General features: G+C 36.9%; 1 protein-coding gene across 14 annotated transcripts in view; it reads left to right on the top strand.

Annotated features, from left to right (window-relative positions):
- Nucleotides 1-23,555, top strand: part of PTPRZ1 (protein tyrosine phosphatase receptor type Z1) — a 124,353-nt gene that overhangs the window by 59,745 nt on the left and 41,053 nt on the right. For all 14 annotated transcript variants that reach the window (XR_014937960.1, XM_085525616.1, XM_015852899.3 and 11 more), the window contains exons 3-10: nt 6,588-6,767; nt 9,141-9,292; nt 10,109-10,204; nt 10,457-10,523; nt 13,177-13,334; nt 13,778-13,928; nt 18,469-18,653; nt 19,423-19,549. Coding sequence is in view for 13 of the 14 variants with exons in the window: in XM_085525616.1 (XP_085381742.1) it covers nt 6,588-6,767; nt 9,141-9,292; nt 10,109-10,204; nt 10,457-10,523; nt 13,177-13,334; nt 13,778-13,928; nt 18,469-18,653; nt 19,423-19,549 (1,116 nt within the window). In the remaining variant the exon portion in view is untranslated. The remainder of the gene's footprint in view (nt 1-6,587; nt 6,768-9,140; nt 9,293-10,108; nt 10,205-10,456; nt 10,524-13,176; nt 13,335-13,777; nt 13,929-18,468; nt 18,654-19,422; nt 19,550-23,555) is intronic.

Genomic DNA, 23,555 nt, shown 5'->3' with positions numbered 1-23,555 from the left:
AAAACAAATACAATTTTTTGTTGCTTCTATTTCCTTCATTTGAAATATCAAATCCTACAGTAGAACAATGTGTGTAGGGAAATGTTTTATCTGCAACTGCATATATGCAAAACAGAAATAATTATGGGATGAATATATTTGACTTTTGCTCATTTGAAAGCAAGTTACATTTTTACTGTTGAATTTTGATCATGTAAATGTTATTGAAGTTTTTAGAGTGACCACACAGTTAATCTATGGGCTGTTTTTAACATAGCCATCATTTGTTAGCATTTGACCTAGACATTGGCAAGCAGACCTGTCTTGGAAAATCCACAAGCAATTAAACTCTGAGACAGTCATAAAAACTGGCTAAGCCCAAAATTGGGTGCCAAAACTTCATCTCTGCCTTGACAAGTAATTTCACCCCTTCAAGTCTAGACCTTTTCAAGCTGAAGAATTTATAGAGAGTTTATGAAAGTGATCGTGAATGGCACTGTGGAGGTAATTGGGGCTTTTTGGAGGTGAAAAAAAAAACACCTGCAATGAAGATCAAGACAAAATAGAAACACTTTTTTCTATTTGGTGATGTATCTAAGACTAAGACATTTAATTTAGCTGTAGTCAAAAATCTACCTTCAGAATGCAGTTTCATGTAATATGATGTCTGCTAACATCCACAAGGTTTAACAACAGTGGCACTTACCTCTTTTGGCCAGTGGTGCAGCTCTTCACTCATTCATCCAGAATCTGGACTGAAGTCACTTTTCTACCTTTAGAGGACTAGAAGCTGCATTGTGCAACTTTTGGTGTAAAGCTGAGTGTATTAATCATCCACAGATCCCCATCTCCTCTAATGATCCAGAGCAGATGCTCTAATTAAACAGTAAAGAAGTAACAAAGAAGGAGAAGTAATATATCTACCTTTAGTATTCAGAGCAGTATCTGATTAGACAACTAAATTTAAACTTTGTCCTAACCCACATATTTAATGGCCTTTTTTCATATTTCTCATATCTTACATTAAAAAAAATTGCTTTATCAAATTGAAATAGAAACATAAAAAACAAACAACAAAAGCACTTTGGAATCACTTAACACTTCAGACTGGTATGCCAGTGACATCTTTGATAAAACAGATCTATTCTGTATACACAGAACAGTATTCTTCACTTTCCATAAATGTCCAATATATATCTTAAAAATTAATGGAATTAATGATATCATCCAAAAGCAAAAGATGAAAAATAGAGAGGAAGAAATTAAGCAGCAGTAAATCTCTCTCTCTCTCTTTTCTGCTGCCTTTCATCTGTAACATAACCACAAGGGTTCACAACAGTTTAAATCTTGCAAAAATAAATGAATTAAAAGCAGTGAAAAACTTTAATCACACCTATGATTTTTTCTGCTTTACCTGTTATTTTACTCAGGCTGCATTGCCAGTTCCAGAGTCAGTGCTTATACCCTGCAACTGGTAAGAGTTTAGTTTTGAACTACACCTGATGTCTTAAGTCATATCCATATTTCTAACGGTACTTATCTATCTGTAATGGTGTTAAGCTTTTTGAGTTTCAAAGCTAATGCTTACAAAGTACAGCTTCTTCACCTTAGCATATGTTTAAAGTATCTCTTTTTCTGTACCTACCACTGAAACAGGAGCTTAATTTCCCTGATAGGATTGTGTCCATTAATAAGAAAAATTATCCTAATAAGAGCTAAGAATGCAAAGGCTGTGATGTCAAAACAACATTTACTAAAAAGAAGTGCTGGCAAGTAAAATTTTCCAACTAAAATGTATCTCCTCACTAATACAATTTTCTGACATAATTATTAATCCCATAAAGCCAAAGTCTTATTTGTAACATTCCATTACTTCAGAAGTTATGCATCTATTCAGTATGAAATGGAAATGCAGAGAAACATTTATTTCATATGTTTAGAATCCCATTCATTTGGCTTGAGGTTTACATGTTAAGTTCTCTCTCTATGAAGATATTTTCCATTGATTTAAAAAGACCATTCTGCATAAATTGTATATTGCATACAGGGAGCACTGATACCCCGTAGTAAATAGCAGTACTCATCATGAAGACTTACAGCCCAGCAGACAGGCACATAGTAGCATATCAACATGCTGAGAAACCCCTCTCCTGGCAAGCTGCTGGGAGGATCACAGCCTACTCAGTTTCACAACTTGCTCTTTCTGCTTTCATAGGCTGCTAACTTGTAGAGAACTGTTTGACAGATGCATTTCTTTCAAGTATTGTCACAAAAGAAGTGCAGTAACACTCTGTGGGACAGATCTTCCAAAGGCTGCAGGAGATAGAAGAGCAGCACAAAATGAGAAGTGCATGCTTATTGTAGGGATTGGCTCATGAGGCGAAGGATGAGGAGCAGTGCGGAGTCTAACATTTTGTAGGCAAATTTTCTTTGGCCATTCTGCCTTGGGCAAGAATAGTGGAGGTTATGGTATAGGCAGTCTTCCATTAACTTGTCATCCACTGTATTCAGGCTCATTTTCATTCATAGTGAATTGTCAGTTACTTCTTCAGATCTGACAGCTTTGACAAACATTGCTTCCTCTGTGCACTCTTCACATTACATCATGCACATTTTTATTCTCCTCAGGTTTCCTTCCGAGCAAAGAACAGTTTGGGGAAAATCATTTTCAAAGCTCAGTTTCAACTATATTTTCAAGATGGCTGGCACTGCTTTGATTTATGGTTTCTATGATAACACCTACAGTAAAACAATCTGCTCTTGTTTTAAAACATTTGGTTCTTATGCTTTTACTTCGGCTCTCTGCAAGTCATGTAAACCACAGCAGTTTCACCACCTGCTGCCTGCATTGGATGCATTTACATCAGCATTTTAGATCAGATTGGGACTGGACTTCTGGAGGAAATCTTGTGGCTGCTCCCCACTTTCCAAGCGTTGCTTCCCAAGGCAGAGTTGTCTCAGAGTGCATGACATGGATTCATCCCAACTGCTATTAAACGGGAGAAACACTGAAACAATACACCAAATGCACTTCATCTGCCTATCAGTATTCACCATGGGACCAAAGATAGGCTGAATTAAAAGCCTTCTGAAAAACGTATGGTGTGGACATCTGGTCCTCAGCCCCAACTGTTTCACTCTATAAATCCATTTCTATTGGTCTGCAGAACATGATAATACACATAGACATGTATTCTGCCATTCAAGCATAATTTGAAACATCACAACCAAAATCCCATTTTTTCTGAAATTCCCCATGTTCCTGCTCCAGTATGGAGCCTGTTATTGATTTCCTCTACATTTAATTCCATAGATTTTGATCAGTGCTACAACATCTCAGTACCTACTGAGTTAGTATGGTTTTGCACATGAATGACAAAATGTACACATCTCATTCTTTGATAGAAAGTTTGTTTTTTTCCTATGAAATAGTTCCCATATTGCCTGTGTTTCTCAGTACTGAGGTCACCTGTACAAACAAACAAACAAACAAATAATACCCGCTGGACCAAAAAGAAGAAAAATTGATTAAAAGTCATCAAATACCTATTCAGATTCACCAGCAGGAGCACTGATTTGGGGCATTCAGTTCAACTGTCTTAGCTGGAAGACTATTGTCCTCTGCAACCAGGAAATACTTTTCATTTATCCTTGGATGATTTCAGCTAGCAGTCATACAACAAGGACAGACTTATTTAATTTTATGTAAAGCTGCAGAAAAACTAATTTCAATTTTCCATACATAAGATACATAAATCAGTTTCTTTCCACGTGCACAGGTGAGTGTGTGGTGTCCTATAATTACATGAAAACCACTTTTCTAAAATGTATAGACGAGTTTTAAAAATTCAGAGATGTCCTAAGATTTCAGTAAGGGATAAACAGTTTAAGGAGAATCTCCGTGTCACAGTCACTTGGCTTAATTGTTTCCACACACTGGAAAATTTGAGCATTATCGAATCTTTGCAGCAAGCTCACATCTCAGGTTTGAGGCCTAGCTGGGAAGTAGGAAATAATGCTTTACACCTCGTCAAGCCTTCCTGCTTCCCTCATTTCTTCCTCTCAATATTTACAAGCTTCACATCTAGAATGAATGAAGAAGCTTCCTAGCTTGAATCACAACATCACCATAGTGCCTACAACTGGCATCCAACCTAACTCTGAGTGCCCTGGCTCAGGATGCAGTGGTGGGTTACAGTGTTGGCACAGCACTGTCTTCTGGTTTGTAGATTACTAATGTTATAATTAGCTTCATGATAGGCATTTGTTATATTATTCTCTGATGCTCAGATAACAACTATCAAGACAAAGAATTTATGTTATATGTTGCAAAGCAGGAATTCAAATTATGAAACTAGGAAACTTGAAATAAAATGATGGTTTCTGTAAATTTGATGTATTTGTTTGAGTTGAACTTGATAGAAGATAGTATGGAATATAAAGGGAAGATGCAAATCAAGAATATTTACATTCATCAGAAGAAATATGGAAGATAGGACGCCAGTGGTGGGAGGAGGGTGGATTTTCCATCAGTCCTGGTGTCACTGGAGGAAGGAGCAGAATAAGGAAAAAGCATGCTGAGTAGAGAGTCATGATAACTTCCTGAAGGAGAGACTGCATGTAAGCCAGGAGAGCAGTTATGACAGTGGAAGGAAAGGCGCTCTCTATGCATTGCCCTGCAACAGAGGCAGCCTCTGGAAGCCTTGGGAAGGAAGGAACAAAGAAGACAGAGACGAGAGTGTAGACTAATTCTGAGGGACTGTGGTGGGCAGCCAGCCAGGCCTGACCTGGCAGCTTGGAAGGTCACAGAGATGACTGAAGGCAGACCTGGACACAAATGCCTGCCTGCAAGGATACACAGGAAAAGCTGATTCTGACTTTGCTGCTTTAAAAGTTCATTATTTCAGTTTATATTGAAATAAAATTGGCTTTTTTAGTTTTAAAGGCTTCAATATTTGTTAGAAAATTCTCTGAGAGTGTTCATCTCCAAGTTTAGGTTGACTTGGACTCAGAATTTTTCAAGGGAAGTGTTGAAGATAAGAAGTGAAATAATACTCTGTTCATATAGAAATCACATTAGAAATCAAGTTATTGCAGCGTTTGTCCGGGTTATAAACTACAGCTGATGACCAGGAGAAGCATTACCTGAGATGAGCCAGAAGCCCACCAGTGTGCCCTTCCCAAGGGAAGGCTGCTCACTTAAACAGGATTCTAATCCCCACCTGCAGGAAATTCACTTTCATTCCTCTGTGACTACAACTTTTTTATTTGCCCAGCCATTGTGCCTAGCAGTTTCTTCTGTTCCTGACTGAAAGAAGTAAATGGATCTATATGCCATCTGACCTGCAGTACTTCTGATGTGGCAAGGTGATAGTGGTAACTGGCCTGACTTGATCCTGGCTGAATAATTTAGTTCAGGTATGTTTCTAGGTAGTTGACTATCCAGATGAGCAACTTGTATTACTGCCTATTGTCATGGTTACAGGTCTGGCTGCGTCTCCTCTCTCCTCACTGTTTTCTGAGTACTATATGAGGGCTGTCCTTGCCTGGGGTACAATACAGCCAATTTTCCACTGACAGACATGGATGCATAAAAGCAGTCTGTAAATGAGCCATGGCTCATTTCAGCATCTCTGATAGAATTTAAATGTGCGCAATGGATTCACTGATATTCACTTGTAACTACTAGGAAGGAAAGCTAACTGAAGCAGATATATTTTCTCGTATCTCCACAGTCAAAACTCAGTTTTAATTAGTCCCTTTAAATGCCATCAGAATCCTCTGTCAGTAGAAAATACTTGTATGTATGCAAATGCATATGCCATCAAAATGCCATCTAATTTATATCACTGTAATATATAATTTAAAGATTCTCAGGGCAGCAGCTAACTCCTCATACTGGTCTATAGAGTACTTACTCGCTTCTTACGGAGCTCAAGTATGTTGTGCCTGTGTCTGTGCAGCCCAGTGCCCTGCAGAAATTGCCCTGCTGTGGCATAGGGCATCCTGACAGCTACAGGAGGTGGCTGGCCTTCATGGACAAAGCCAGGCCCTACAGCCAGGCTCTCTGGGCAGTGCATCACAAACTTTTTCCTTTTGCTGAGTGAAATAACTTTTTGTTTTCTCTCTGTGTAAGGATTACTTTAAAGTTCATACTTCTATTTATTAAAAATCTTCTGCGCTGAGTGAGTCCGTCAGGCAGAAGGAATGTTGGTTACATTTGGGTGATGAAAGAGTTGTTTAGAAAGCAGGGTTTTGCAGTAACTTCAGATTCTTTTTGAATGACAGTTTCTTTCATCTAAAAGCTCATTTCTTGCTCGTTTCATTTATTATTTCTGTATGTTATGCTTGAGGCATTTTTGTTGTTTTCTGCTTTCCCTGGAGATTCGTAATCATTTCTATATGGTATCTAAAATCATCAAAAAGTGACCTAATTCTTGAAGGTAGAGTGCAACAGTACTTGTGCAGAGTATTGCAGCAGATGAGACCTAAGAAGAGAAGGTATTCTGACCACAGATTGCAGACTGTGTTTTGAATTACTCACATTGAGAAATATATGGATATCAGATTAGGTTTAAATGCATTTACTGCAATGTTTTGATTTCTAGGAACTCTGAACCAAACAGAATGGGGAAAAAAATATTCAGCTTGCAATGGTGCCAAACAATCTCCTATTAATATAGATGAAGACCTTACCCAAGTGAATGTGAATCTAAAGAAACTCAAATTCCATGGATGGGAAAAGGAAACTGGAGAAGATACTTTCATTCGCAACAATGGCAAAACAGGTAAAGCAATGTTTTGTGTTTGGAGTTTGCAGTATTTAAAAGTGATAGAGGACAACAAGCCATCAATTTTTAATTAAATCCTTTTAATTTCCCTTTTCCATAGCTTTTGTGTTCTGTATTTATCCATTTAATAACAATAATAGAAAAACAAACAAACACAAAAGTGACGACTGTTACCAAGCATAATAGAAAAGTTACTAAAGCACAAATGAAAGTAATGTTCCAGATAAAGGCAAGGAAATCACAGCATTACTATCAGGAGCACTTCATTAAGCTGGACAGTAATTACTGTAGTAAAAGTAGTTACTTTTTTCTACAAAATAATGATAGGTATTAATAAATATCTGGAATTTTCAATTAATATACAGAAATTGTGTTTTCTAAGTGCAAATAAATTACCTACTCATCTGGAAGCACTTTGAGGACCAGTTGTAGTTTCTAAAATCTAATGGTGGTGGGATTCATCAACACATCAACACCTGTAATGTAGAAACTTGTAGATAAACTACTCACTTAAATTCTCTTCTTCAAATAATAAAAAGAGAGAGAGAGAAAAAAAAAACAGGTTCTTTTGATCTGTCTTTACTATCTTAAAAATGTATTTTAGGAAGAGATGATTCATAACTCAGGGACATGACTTAGCAGAAGGTTGTTAGAATCAGGGTAGTATGGTTAGGTTGCAGTTTGACTTGATGATTTTGAAGGTCTTTTCCAATCTGAGGAATTCTATTATTCTATGGCTACAAGGGCTTATTTCTTCCAGCTGTAAAAGAAGCTTATGGTGGCATATATATTGTCAGACAAGTATTTTTCAACCTATTTCCTCTATAAATCTAGGATAACAGCATCTAAAAGCAGCTTCATGGAAGCACTATATCTTGTTTCAGATACTGACATGAATGAAGGCATCTTCTACTATCTCTGTCTCACAGCAGTTCCCCTGAAGAAGAAAATTCCTGGATCAGTCACTTTATTTTAATTTATTTTAATTTTCTTTTTATTTTCTTTTAATTTCATAGAAGCACAGAATTACTTGAGTTGGAATGGACCTTAAAGGCCATTAAAGCTCCAACCCCCTGCCATGAGCAGGATTACCACCAGCTCAAGCTGCCCAGGGCCCCATCCAACCTGGCCTTGGGCACCTCCAGGGATGAGGCACCACAGGTTCTCTGGACAGCTGTGCCATTGCTTTACCGCCCTTAGAGTATAAATAGCACGCACAATGCCATTTATCAGTCTCTCACCCAGATTCCTGGATCCTATGTGGACTGGTAACTTCCTTTCATAACCTGGCCACTTGCTTGAAAAGTGCATTCAGATGGGCACATCTGCATCCACTACAGGCCCTGCAGTTCCTGATGCTGACGGTCTGGGTTGTTCTTTTGTTCCTTGGGAGATCAGTTTGGTTGTTTTTAGTGGTCCTATTGATCCTAGTTTCTGTTCTTGGCAACATCATATACTTCATACATACTACTCAACAAACCCTTCTTTCCCTTTTGTTCTGCTAACTGAGATAAAAATATGTTTTTCTTTTAAAGAGATCCCAAGCAAACATTCTTTAAAGTGCATAAAACTGGTGTGAGATCTTCCTCCTACAATACAATTCAGATACTATAAAAAGAACTGCAAAGCTCTTCAGTTGAAATTGTCTTCAAGGTCTCGAGGAGAGGAATGTAACGGAACTGAACTTCATTAATGCTGTTTTAACAAGAGATCAAACAATTCACAGTTATTATGTGTGGAAAAGCCAAATGTAGGGCTTTGGTCTTTTCCATCCTGCTAACTCCCTCCAGCATACAAATGTTCAGTCCCATCTGCAGTTTGCATACAATTTTGTCCAGCTTAGAAACCATCATCATTTATTCCCAAGGGAGATTGCCCTACAGCCAACGGGGCTCACAGACAGAACAGCTCTCCCAGTAACTGGCTAAATCTTTCTTTCCCCTTCTTCCTTTAGAATTGGCATCTAGTATTGTGACAGTAAGTTTGGGTTGGTTTTGTTTAATTTTTGTTAAAAACACAGATGCTTTCAGCAAGCTACATATTTTAGGAGTTTATTTTCTTGGAAGGTCAAGTTGATGGCTAAAACAATGATTCTGGGCTTTTCAGCATATTTTTGGGGCTAGTTTTCAGTGATGAAAGATAGCATACTCACAAATTACAGCAAGAAATGAAGCATATTTCTCCAAGTTAATAAGGAATTAACACATTTTTTATTTTAAATGGCCAACTTACTGACAAATTATGTCTGAAATAAGGTTATCATATTTGCATTTTTGCACCTGTTCTGAAATATGAGAGTCATAGATGCCTTGGCTAGCTTTTATATTGACAGTGTTTTGTGTTTGTTTTCTTCTCTTCCTCTTTGTTTAGTGGAGATTAACTTGACAAATGATTACTATGTAAGTGGAGGTGGCTTAGATACTGTATTCAAAGCAAGCAAGATCACTTTTCACTGGGGAAAATGCAATGCGTCATCGGACGGATCAGAACATAGCTTGGAAGGACAAAAATTTCCTCTTGAGGTAGAGTACGGAGTAGATTTTGAGAATTTGTCATTGTGCAAAAAGTAACATTGTTTACTAAACACCTTTGTTTGTCACATAATTAAAGCTTACTTGTGAATTTAATCATCACTCCGATTCAAATTATTAACATCTGAATGATGTACTTGGAAGCAGAAGTGTCAGGCATTAGTCCACTGAAGATGTCTAACCTGCATTTTCCTGTGTCTTCTGAGATGGCATTGGGAGTTGGTCCTGCTAATCTGACAAAGCTTAAACCCTACAAAGCTTGGCCCACCTTGTGCCCCATTGGTGGCATATTTAAGATGGAAACTGGTTTTTCAAACCCAGGCTTCACTGAGAGCCAGGAGCTGCTCCACACTTCAGACACCTTGGATTTCAGTGTTAGAGCAAAGCATTAACACCAATATCTTGTTTTCTATGGAGAGCTGTGAGATGATAAGACCTTTCCCTGGGAGGTGTCACTTTATTTTTTACCACACAACTATTTAAAGTTCTCACTCATACTCTACCTATCCCACCAAGATATCCAAGAAAGATTTACCTCCCCCAACATCACATGAAAAGTCAATTTCAGCAGAAGTCTGTCCCCTTCTTGTCCCTGACCTTAATGATTTTCCAGTACAGAACTATTTAGATAGGTAATAGTTGATTAATTCTGCTCTGTACATTCATATAATTCATGTGATATATATAAAAAATCCATGTATTTGTGCTAAGTTGGTCAGCTGAACATTTTTACTAAAACTAGGAATAAAAATTATTGCATTTATTGTTTTTATATATGTAATATATGTTGATATATTTTTTTTTCAGATGCAAATCTACTGCTATGATGGAGATCTGTTTACAGACTTTGAAGAGGCTGTTAAAGGAAATGGGAAGTTAAGAGCTTTATCAATTTTGTTTAAGGTAAAAAAAAATCTATGTGTCATTATCAAGCTTTGAAACAGCAGATGTTCAAACTGAATTTAAAGGGTTTCAGTGTGTGATCACTGTGTTAAAAATGTGCATGTATTCTTCTAATTTATTTTCACACACAAAAAATAAAGCAGATTTGCAAATATATGTGCACTGCTTCAGGCCATGTATAATTTTGGTGGTAAACTGCAACCTTCTATTTTTATTTTTTTTCATGAAGTCTGTGCAATTTCTTTTTAACAGATTGGAGTAGAAGATAATCCGGATTATATTCCAATCATTAATGGAGTAGATAGTGTTAGTCGTTTTGGTAAGTCTGCCACCATGTTTTATTGATTAATGGTTAGACTATATTCAGTTTCAGCATAATTATGAAAGCTTAAAGGCAATGGGGATCACAGTTCTCAAGAGTGTAGATGCATATATTTTGTTAGAAATAAGACTTAATTTACTCCAAGACTGAATATTTGTAGCAACACTAGTAAATGTAGGTGAATAAATATAATTATCACAAAGAACTTGTGACTTTTAAAATGCTAAGTCAAGTGAAATGTCTGATTTATCCCATGAATATTCTTAGGCATAGATTTCTGGAGTATCGTATGTGGCTGGAAGCCAAATAACACCACTGAACTCTTCCAAGATGTGCTTTACAAACATTGAACCTGAATATTAGTATTCTGTAGACCCAGAGGAGAGCAATGTTTTTTTCAGTAGCTGCTATGTGAATTTGAAATAATTCAATTATATTAGATTTGTACTGGCATTATTTGTACCACCTGCTGACACTATTTCAGAATTCTTCATGGCTTTATCCCAAGCACATGGACCTCTCTTTCTAACTCTGTTTCGTAGTGGCTTTACAGAAGAATAAACACAAATGACTGATGTTCTGCACAGGGGTATTTTCTTGGTCCATGGATGGCCATGACCCTGATAAAATAGACAGCATTGCCTCAGTTTTCCTGCATGTCATGATACTCCAGTTTTGTAAAGTGCATTGGTACCAATGAGTTGAAAGTATTAAATGCTATTATGGGGTTGTTTTTCTTCTGAGAGTAAATACTGTTCAATATGAGTGAGCAGCTTTTGTAGATTGCAAAGACAAAGGAGGGAGACATATAAGTCTGTCAGAATTCACTATCTTTATATGCCGTCTTCTGTGAAACAAAGGAAAGTAATACGTCAAGACAGGTGTTGTGCTACAGCCTTGCATAGGAGCTGTAAATTATCAACAGCAAGATTCAAGATACAGCCACTGCACAGGATTTCAACTGTGAGCAGAAGACAGTTTTCTTGGATAAAATGCAAATGAGCTCTCAAAATTCAGGTTACAAGTAAATCAAGTTGTTCATCTCGAAGAAAAGCACATAGCACACGGTCTGTCCTTGCCTGCCATGTATATGATCCATCCTTATCAGTCATGTCTGTACTGTATGTATTTAAATCCCAGCTGCTGAATTCCCAAGCTGTGCAGAGGTGTCTTATTCCTTCCAGACAAACTCTCTCTTTTTCTTAATTCTTAGTAGGAGTTTGATTTTAAAATCCAGGCTGCTTATTATATTCAAAGGCATTTCAAAATCCAAACTTGCTGAACCCAAAGCAGCATTCATGCTATAAATGAGAAGCTTCATGTCCCCAGGCCTCTACCTAGCATGGGCTGACCATTCATTCTTACTGAAGGGAAATTATATCAACAAAACACATTATCAGATAACAATGGTACCTACTGTCTTAAGGTGTCAAGGGTGTTAATGGAGGAATGGAAGGGTGCGCTTTGCTTGGCACTGCTAAAAGTTTCCCTTTCATCATATGCGGATAAGAGAGGGGAAGAGCTAGTTTTTAAACATTAACTCTGTGGAACAGTCACAGTGCAGAAACAAAAGATCAATGAGCTGTAATAAACTGCTAATGTAATTTACTGTGAAGACAAGGACAGGCCAGAAATCCACCTAGGACTCTAAAAGTAATAGACCACAAATTAATGCACAATTATGAATATTTATTAAACATTTATTAAATATCCATGAGTGGATAATTTCAAAAGGACACCGTTTAAAATCAATTACTTTGAACTGAAATAAAGTATATGAGGATCTGCTGTACTCCACGAAGTGAAAAACAAGTATTATTTTGGATACATCAATCCATACATCAGATCATTGACAACTGTCATGAACTGAAAAATTATGGCAAGAGAAAATTGGTACCATTTCTGCTAATTTCTGGTGCTGGATCCTACTGCCATATCAGCACAGATTTATCTTTCTGTGGATGGACTCTGAGCAATTCATCATGCTTGCTCCCAGCAGACAAGGTACCAGGTAAACTGCTGACCTGAAAGAAGTGATATTATTTTCAAAGGACAATAAACAGAAAGGTCACACTCTTCTGGAGAAGGTCTTTGCATCCTCCCCTGCTCTATAAAGCTGTTATTGTCACTATTTTAAAACTCCCATATCTAAGGAATTTCTGCTTTTGCAGACTGGAGTAATGCAGCTCTCAGCTTTGTCACTGTGACTGTTCCACCAGCAGAGATTTTTCTCCTGTGAGAAAGTCAACAACTTGACCAAATTCAGGGAGAGTTTGAAGTCATGTGGTGAGATCAACTAGAAAGACTTAACATTTTTTCTTTGAAGTTTGTGAGTGAGACAAAAATTTGGGATCTCAGACAATTACTGGTAGACTCAGTTGAATAAGATTTTGTGAACAATTACACTGGTTTCTATGTTTGTTACTGGAGGAACCCATTTTAATTCCCCAAACTAGCCAAATTTTTATTGAACAACATTCAATCTAAATAGAAAAGATGCAGTGATTTCTTCTTATGCTACCCTCTCTGAAAATCAAGTTCCAAATAGCCTCAAAATTGGTGAGGTTCCATAATAGTAACTCCTTGGGATAGTGTGGTTTCTATTATTCATTACTATTTTACTCTAAAAAATGTTTGGTTTCTTTTTCAGGAAAACAGGCTGCCTTAGAGCCATTTGTTTTGCTGAATCTTTTACCGAATGCAACAGACAAATATTACACATACAATGGGTCTTTATCAGCTCCTCCCTGCTCGGAAACAGTTGAATGGATCGTGTTCAAAGATACTATTAGTATTTCTGAGGACCAGGTAATTAATTTAATCTATTAAAGTAAAACAATTATATATCATAATAGAAAAAATCAGTTATGACGTGTATGGTAAAAGCTCATGCCATTCTTTACCAGCCCAACAGTCTGGTGTATATTTTTTCTCTAGTTTTAAGTTTTTCATACAGTCATCAAATGTAATCTCTCCAGCGTGTATGGACGTCTTGTCCAGAGCAGAAAAAAAATGCTCTTTGGCATTCCCCTGCTGAGCAGCGGGCAGAGCATAGCTCCGCCAGCAGAATGGTTGAGAAGTGCAGGTGGAGTAAACCAATAGATACAGACTAGGAAAATTTGAGTGCCAGCTGAGAAAACTCAACAGGGAGAATTTCCCAATGCCATTTTTTGAAAGGTTTTTTCTTCCTCTTAGCAGAAACATATTGATTTGTTATGACGTCTGACTTCTTTTTCTATCACCTCTTCTAGTTAGCAGTATTCTGTGAAGTTCTTACGATGCAGCAGTCTGGCTACGTGATGCTGATGGACTATCTGCAAAACAACTTTCGAGAGCAACAATATAAGTTCTCTGGGCAAGTGTTTTCCTCTTACACTGGACAAGAAGAAATTCATGAAGCAGGTATTTTCTGAATAGTCACTCCTCTTTTAATGGGTTGAAAGACAATTTTCAGTAAGAGAGTCATCCTAGTATGAAAACACTCATTCTAAATTGTGTGGAAAGTAGCACAGTGTATTATTATTCATAAATCTATCACTTCAAAGAAAAAAACTGGCAATCATAAAACATGTCAGATTAAATGGAGTGGAAAATTAAATGCTTGTCTCGACCAAACGTTCAGTGAAGATCACGTCAATTCAAGCTTTCTTGCACTGCCCTTTTAATGAGATTCAGACCTAAACAAGGTTGCCTTTTCAGGGACTGCAAGAAGATTTTGTTTTACAAACCCATTTGGTTCTGAGTTGTATAACATGCATGCCTCTTCAATAGAATGTGACATCACCAAATTCATTTCATGTAGACTTACTGAGAAAGTGATAGATGGAGAGAATCCCAAAAGTCAGATTCTGACCTCTCTTTTACCTAAAACCTTGGGGAAGCCTGTGAAAGTTACGTGACCAGGACAGCATATGGAAGTATATGATTTTCACACTTCTGAGCCCAGAAAAAATAAAATAAATCACCATTTCTCTTTGCACTACATCGAAAGTAGATACTGGGAATTGATATATTGTCTGTGAACATAATATCCAGTCAGATAAGGAGAGGATGTCCAACCTAAAGATATAAGGATCCTTTTTTCATCAAGTTAAACCACTTAGAATTGGAAGGCCATTCAACTTCATATAATGATGCTTTACAACGCATCCCGAATTCTTGTGTGTAGTTAAAATTTCGTACTTAGCGCTTCAGTAATTCAGTACGAATTTGACTGTAGACATGGGAGGACCAAATAAATCTCTAAAATTTCAGGTCTCCCTGTGTATATATGTCAAATTGCTGTTAAAGTTAATATACACAATGTAAATGCAACATCATGTATACATACATTCATACATCCAGACAAAAAGGCAATTGTAGAATTCTTTTAATGTCAAACATTAGAGGATCATTGCTTTTTTCCCCTGCCTTTTGAGAGAAGTTAAAATAAAATCCTTAAGAACTACTAAGTTTAAGTGATGAGATGTGAAGACTACGGCATGAACACTTCCAGGAGGAAATAGGGTTATGAATTCTTTATTCAAGTCCTTATTCTTTAGTCAACAACAACAATGATGAATCTTTGAAATACATTTGGACAACTCACAGGAAGTGTCGAGACTGGATTTTGACAGGTAACCTGTTGAAACAAGTCAGTTTCAAGTTACTACATTAAAAATGATTTTGAGATTACAGAATGGTAGCATCCCAGTTTTCTCCTGTTGAATGCATGGTAGAATGCAGTGGAATTATGTGTGTCATTTATTTTTGTTATTACTTAATTTATTTCTCAAATAAAGCTACATTTCGTTGGATGGGCTAAAAGCATCTCTCTAATCTACTCATAAAACTGTTTTCAGCAATGTTTTCAGAGGTTTTCAAAGTCCCAGTCTGAACATTCTCAGTGAGAAAATGGAATGTAGCATGGAATCTAAAAGGTCATTTATGTTTTATCAAAGTGCAGTGATTCCACAACTGAAAACTTAAAGCAAATGTAATCACCAGATATGGGATAAAAAATAAAAAAAAAAAAAAGAAGGGGCATCCAGTTATGTCTCAGTAATACTCTGGTACTCTGGATGAAAGTTGGAGAAAGATAAAACCCAGGATGTTTTTCTATTTATATTTGAATAAGTCAAATTTGATCAACTCATACACAGCACAGACTTTCTGATGATGATGCTGATGTGTCTTATCTTCCTCCATGGTGCAGTTCAGTTGACACGAAAAACTTCCAAGTTGCATGGACTGTGTTTTATTCAACAGAACAGGCAAAGATAGGTGCATTACTGTATGATATTCAAAATCTGCATCTGAATACTCTCCTATGTAAAAGGAAACAGAGTCAAAGTGAAATAAATTATATTGGAAACACCAGCCCTCCAGCTTTAAGTGCTCTGTAATAACTAGTTTGAGCACAGTCAAGATTTCAGAACCAGATTCACTCTGGCGAGAAAAAGAGGAAGGGAGGTAAAAAGACAATAGAGAAAAGTTTGCAATGTGTGTTTGGACCATGGAGAAGCTTGGCAGGTATACTACAAAAAAGTACTTGGAGAGTTATTTTGAATACCTTGCAAAATAAAATAGTGGTTTGATTTATAAACAAACTAACTAACAAACCAAGAAGTTATGGTCTACATAATGCTCAGAATTGAGAAGGGAATCGTTTTTGCTGGTGTAATGATTTCCTTGTGCCCTCTGGTGGATATGAACTGGGAGGACAAGATTTAGTAATGGAATGACATGTATGCAACCTGATTTTTTATTTATTTATTTTTTATTTAATTTTCAGTTTTAGTTTGCTCTTTGCTTATTTCAGCTAGGAGCTTTCAGTGTAATGAATACAATGAAATGCCAAAAAAGTACTGCAGTACATTCGGAGCCTGGCAATCAGTACTATTCAAACTGAATTACACAGATCAACACTTTGTCTTATTAACACACACGCAAAAATCGCGTATCTTCCATTCAGTGACTTAAACGAGTTCGCAGAACTTCCCTCCTGCGTATAGTCTGGAAGAAATTCCTGTTTAAAAATACTGAGTATGGAATGCCCTCTAGTGTTCGAGTGGTAAATTGCATAGTTAAAATAATATCTATTCAAACTGCGATGTTGTCGGCCAAAAAACATCGTAGTATCATGACTTTTGCTTATGGGAATTCCAGAGAATCTACAATTGATTTCTTAATTAGCTGGATAACTTAACTTGCTTTTTGCTAGAGACTCGCAGTTCAATTTAAGCATGTTCTTAGATTCAAGAAATGTTTCTTGCGTTATTACAAATAGGGAATGACCACTTAATTGCTTGTGCAAAAGTCCAGTTAAAACTTTGCAATACCCGTAGAGGCATTTTCTCCTGTAAAAATTAATTAAATGATACTTTTCATATATTCTCATTAGTAATTTTTACTTACCTAATAGACAAAATATAAAATAGAGATCAGGTAATAAATAAAACAATAGATTGAATAATATTCCTTTTCAGTACATATAAAAGCAAATAGAAAAGGAAATTCAGTATCAGCGTGCCCAAATAAAGGAAATGCTCAAAAACTAGGAAAGAGGCAGAAATCCAGCCTCAGTATTTCAACCACAGTACTTAGCACCTGCAGTTTCAAACATATAAGAGAAGGGATCTATAAGAGTAAATGTTAGGGACCCCTGGTCCTTATTCCAGTGTACCGGCTCATGTCTGGCTACTGTGATCTGCAGTTGGGAACCAAAAATTAGGGAAGACTTTTGACATTCATCAGTTCCGTGTCTGACACCAATGGAGATGATGAGAGCAAGGAAGGAAAATTATCTCAGCCTAAACTCAGAGCATCCATGAATGATTCAGCTGTATTATTTTGGCTTATTTTTTCCTGTATCACAATCTGTCAGTCATTTTTCAGTGACTTTCAGATAAATAATTTACATTTTCTACTGATGCAATTTATTCACAGAGGTTAATCTACCTTGACCTTGTATATTACTTTCAAGCTACACACAGGTACCTGGGTGATTTAAATAACAAATGACAGAGTCTCAGCACATTTCTGGCACACTGGTAATCAGTACATTTGTATATCTAGAGATGTATCAGAAGATTCAGCTTATTTGAATAAGATGAAAAATGTGGTGTTGGGGGAAAACTGGAAGACATGCATAAATAGCTGCCTGGAAAGAAAGAATTTGTCTGGAGTGTGAGGTCCAGGCTTACCAAGAAGGTGTCTGTGAGTAGTCTTGGAATGTAACAAGCTGGGATATTCAGGGCAGTGCTTAGGGCATGATGATAGGAACAGGCTGGCAATGTCTAGAGAGCATTCTCATTTTGCCAAGCTCAATGTGCCTCCTCCTCCTCACTTCCTTTAACCTCCTTCTTGGAAGCCTGTGCTACCTGTTTATGTTTTTCAAGCTAAATGGAGGCAGAGGAGGTTATGGTTGGAAGGTGGTGTGAAAGGGCAGGAGATGTGGAATAGACTTAGACCTGTCGGTTTACACTGACTCTTTTTGTGCCTCTTACTGGTGCAATGTAGCCAAATGAAATAAATACCAGCTAATCTTATACGTTCTTATCCCTCATTATTTGTCCTTTGTCTCTTCTATTAAAAGATTCAAAATTCAAGTGTGATACATGCACCTTCAGTCTTTAAAAACAATCTGTTGTACATTGCCATCCACTGTAGCTGTTGGGAGACTGCAGCTCTTCTAAATCTACTAGGAACTTGACACAAATCTCTCTCAGTGTACGATATTAAAAACAGGGGGAAGAAGGTCTCAAATTAACTTGCCTTTGCTTATCTAGTATTAATTAGAACTCTACATCTTTTGATAGTACATGCCATCTCAGATATTTTAGTGAAAAGCTGAAAATGAGGCCCATTAAAGACTTCCAGTAATTTTGATGGGAGGTGAATGAAGATCTTTAGAGCAATTTTTGCCATTTAATAAATATCATGTTCTTTATTGTCATTTCAGTTTGCAGCTCAGAACCTGAAAATGTCCAATCTGATCCAAAAAATTATACCAGTCTTCTGGTTACATGGGAAAGACCTCGGGTTGTGTACGATACCATGATTGAGAAGTTTGCTGTCTTTTATCAACAGTTGGATGGAGAAGACCAGACTAAGCATGAGTTTCTGACAGATGGGTATCAGGACTTGGTAACTGTGAACTCTTCAAGTTTCATTCAAAGCAGTAATGGCAAAGCAGCCATTAATTATTCTAAGGGTTCAGGTAGCTGGGAGCTAATTTAATAGAAAATTACTTATTTGACCACAGCTCACAAAAGCTGTGCTTCTCTCTTTGGCTCTGAAGCTACAGAGACAATTAGAAACATTAAAACAAAAAACAAAAAGAAAAGCCTCTTTTGGCCTCAGGCAGAGAAATTTCTTGGAGTTCTTTTCTGATTTGCCTGTAGTGTTCCCAAAAGTATATGACCATGTCAAGCTCAGAACTCCTTAGCCATAAACCCCTTAGTCAATTAATAGTGATCTGTACTTCATTGCTCACTGGTCTGCAAAGAATTACCTACGCTAGCAGCTAATTAGATTCAGTACAATCATACTGCTATAAGCATTAAGTTACTGATTTACTGCTTCATGGTATTTCACTAATGTGATCTGTTCTCGTTAGCCTCTTCAAATATTCATAAGCTTATCAGTGGTAATGTTACCTGAAATGATTACCTAAACTAGTATTCATCATTAAACAAGTGTGTGCTTTGGTATTCCCCATTTAAAGCTTCACAGTTTTTTTTAAGTTGCCTGAAAAGTACTTTTTCATAGTGAAATGTTAAGAATGTATGTTAGAGTCATAGGACAGAAGGCCCTTCGTGATTCATATGAAAAATGTGTTACGAAAAAATCTTAGCATTTCCAAATATTTGATATGTAATTGCAAGTAAATGATTAAACATGTTTTTTCTTTTAGGGAGCTATACTAAATAATCTGCTGCCCAATACAAGTTATGTTCTTGAGATAGTTGCTGTCTGCTCTAATGGTCTGCATGGAAAATACAGTGACCGAGTCATTGTTGATATGCCTTTAGAGGACCAAGGTAAGTGTTTTTCTGAGCCGAGCAGTCAGTTTTAACTGAAAACCTTTATTTAGAGAAGCTGTTTATTTGCAAACCAGTAAAATGTGCAACTGTCAAAATATGCTAAAATGAAATTTCAAAATCCCTGCAGTTAACCTTCAGCTTGTTCTTTGCTACTGATATTTTATCATGATATAATTCTTCATTCCTTGTAAACATTCCCTACAAAAGATTGCATGTTAGTGTTTTTAACTAAGAGTATTTTGAAGAGCACCTACCTCATTTCAAATCTCACCAGTGTATATTTCAGGAATATGATGTAGGGAAATAAAGCCATTTTTGGTGTTATTTCCCTATAGTTCAAGCATCCTCCTGACTCTCCAAATTAATCACCTGCATTGCCAAAGTGTTAAGGAAACAAGAGATTTAAACCTGATGTATGACTTACAAACCTGCATCAATTTATTTTGAGATTGGATTATTTATGTTTACTTGGAGTTTGATTTCAAAGCACTTGCGGTGATGGAATTCCCTTGCTTCTTAATGTTGCCTCGCAAACAAATCAAAAGGCCTAATAACCAAATCTCACTGATTGCACAGCCAGATTCACCTCTTCCACCTGCTGGTAAATACGAAATAATGTGACACTCTAGCATGGAGCTTGACCTTGTCCTTAATAATTCCTTACACTCTGTGGAAGTTTTAACATAAAACCCTGTTCTTATCAAAGGTAGTGAAAGCTGTGTATTGTATTAGGAATCCTGTAGTTAATCATAGGAACGAATCAAAATCTTTCTGATCATGCAGCAAAACACTTATTTTTTTATTTTGTTTTTTTTAAATCTGAGGGCTCAGATTGTGTTGGTTTATTTGTGGATTGTGTATGTTCAGCTTTACGTGTGGTTAAATCAGTTCAGCTATGGCAGAGTCCTTAGCAGTACTGTGGTGTACTTGGGAAACAGGTTAGTTTCTCATGTCAAGGGAACAGCATTCCTTTACAGGAAGAAGGAAGATGATTCTTGATGATTCCTCCTGCATCAAATGAGAGTTGACAGTGGTAAAAGGCGTAAAATAACATATTATTATCTGAAGGAGGGGGATGCAGATTCACATCTAGTACATACAGTCTTTCAATAGACATTTGCTGTGCTGCTAAAACACATATTTTTGCAGTCTTATGCTAATGCCTATGAGAATTTCCATTTTAATCTTTCGTTTTTCCAAGTCATCGATAAGGTTCTGACATTTCACTTTTGTGTTTATCTATCTATCTTTTATCGCCCTCTTAGCCCCCATATCTCTCCATTTCCTTTCCAAAAATGTGGTTACTTTGTGTTTGAAATTTTTTCTGAGATGAGTTTTCATTCACACATCTCCACATCCATGGAGTGAGAAATGAACTGCTCAGTAGTGTTGTTATTAAATAAGGGCAAAGCCAACAAATGCAGCTAGCACAGTGCTGCTATCTCAGCTTCTGAAGATCGGAAAAGAGCAAGAATAAAATAGTTTGTTTGAAAAAAACAAACAAACCCAAGAACATTGAATACCACTACTGCTGCATCCCTCCTATCAGATCTGGTTGCATACCACCAATGACTTCCATTGGAAGGAAAGGTGGACTCAGGAGCGGGCAGGGGATGGAACTCAGTCTATGGGAGTACAGCCCAGCCCAGCTCAGCACACCCAGCCTGCAGACAAAGCTGCCAGGACCAAACCCAAACAAGGTTGCTGCCTTTCTGGTGGCCTTTAGCCACCCAGCAGCAGATGTGAGCACTGCAGCTGTGCTGTGCTTCTGCTAAAGGCAGCACTGGGTTTGCATCCATGTCAGGAGAAGGGAGAGTCAGCACCTCCCTTTGGGAATACATCCTGGAAAACTCCTTTCTCTGCAGAAATTTCTCTGAGATTTGTATTGTATGATTAGAGAAGTTGGCGCAATAGGTGTTATATTTAGCTGTTCTGAGTGCAAGTCTGATATTCTCCTGACTTTAAGTTTTATACTAATTTACATTTTTTTATGAAAGAAAAGACAAAACATGACACAAGGATAACAAGTAGAAATAATAATGTACAGATGTGCCTGTCTTCTGCAGCGTGAGCACATTAACCTAACTGTGGAAATAGTATTTTTGTGTTTCCTTCCAATTACGCGTTTAAGTACGTCTCCTTAATGTAGCAATGAAGCAAATTCACTTCTGTAAGTATATTCTGATCCCAAGTTTTTCTTCTGTTTTTCAAAAAACAAAACATTGTGGAGAGTGAAGTATTTTGTGTATCAGAACTATGCAAACTATATACACCTTTTGTCAAATTTCAGACAACTCTAAAAATCTGTAGTGTTTTTGGGTCTGCCTAAGGTGTATCCTTTAGTTTGTCAAGAGCTTCTAAACAGAGGGAGATTATTTCAGGGCACATGAATCCTTTCAAGGATATTTCAATATTTAACCAAAAAAAAAAAAAAAAAAAAAAAAAAAAAAGGTGAGGTTTAACATTATAAATGAATTTTCTCTGTGTTGCAGAAAAAGCTGTTTCTTTGTGAAGCTTCCTATCTGACACTGACAGAAAGTTGTTACAGTGCTTTGTGTCTATTTGTGTCTAGTTTGACAGTTTCACAGTGGAATATCTGAAAGGGTTGGATGAAGAAAGTTCAGGGAGGACTCCTTCCATATAATTAGTGCGATTGGTGGGATCGTATGTTGCTCTACAGATACATTTTATAAGTGCTGTCTTAGCTCTGGATATAATTTCAAAATTAAAAAAAAAAAGGCAAAAAACTTCCATTCATTTCTAATATTGTTTCTTTACATACTTATTTTTACTAATTACTTACACCCGAATTAACCACTGCAAATTTTGCAAATATTTTCATATTATTGCAAATATTAAATTACAGAGATGAAAATGTAAATATCTAACAAGAAAGATTTGTTCAGAGCTACTTGATGATTACAACTATAACATCAAATTGGTTTTGTGATCTGCTTTATAGATCTTGAGGCAAAAGGAGATTTCTTGGAGCTCCTGCTTGTGAATTTATGAAAGAAAAGTTATCTTCACCACGAAGACGTGAAATAAAATTGACTCACGTAAAACCTAAACTAAAAGTTCTGTATTCAAGACTTACTCTGAGTAAGCCAGTTTAATTAAGATGAAATTCACTGCAGTCACCTCCAGACCAATTAATCTTCATGTTAAAAATTAAAATGGGACATGAGTGTCCTTTTTCTGGGAAGAATTCAGCCCTTGGAGTGGCCACTCTTAAAGAGGGAAGTTTCAGTACCCTGTGCAACACAAATCTGCTGTTCAATAAAGTCAGGACCATTGTTTTAGCCTTTTTTGTTTGAGATGGTGGAAGGGGAAAGCGTTTCCCATGCTTTGTCCCCACCCTGTGAAGTCCTTAACCAAGGTGTAAACCTCCAGGCTATAACTTCTGTCCCTGGTGCTGATTTCTGAAATCATTCTGGTTTGTGGAAGCCTCGGGATCTCACATATGTCATTAAACAGGTGATCATATTTGAGACTTCTGCATTTGAAATTTTTACCTGAACTGTTCAGAGAGGCAGCATTTCAGCTTGTCATGCAGCATGCACACACAAGTGATTTTTTTCCCATTAGTTTCCAATTAGTGACAGTTGATGAGTGCTCTCCCTGACACAGCTACCCAACATCCACTGAAAATGGAGTGTATTGGTAGATTAATTAGTCAACGTTGATGAAAGCCCAGCTTTCGTTTACCAGTTTTTCATTTGGTATTAAAACAGGATTTTTGTTATCTGAATGCATGCTTTGACTTTCTAGATAACATCTGTATAGCTTTGGAAGTTTTGCAGTAGTTTGTTGTAACATTAATATCAGTGATACTTACATGCTTTTACTGACACAGGGCATGAAAATAAGAAAAATATCTTTTCTCATCTTCCTGTATAGAGAGGCTGGTTGGTTTTTACCAAAGGTCATTCTGGGATACGGCTCTCAAATGCAGATCATAATGTCAGTGACGATTTGTGAGGGTCTAACTATGCAATTTTGT

Source organism: Coturnix japonica, chromosome 1 (genome assembly GCF_054131305.1).
Source record: "Coturnix japonica strain WE chromosome 1, WE-NBRP24, whole genome shotgun sequence".
NCBI lineage: Eukaryota > Metazoa > Chordata > Aves > Galliformes > Phasianidae > Coturnix > Coturnix japonica.
This window is presented reverse-complemented; position numbering and strand designations above follow the sequence as displayed.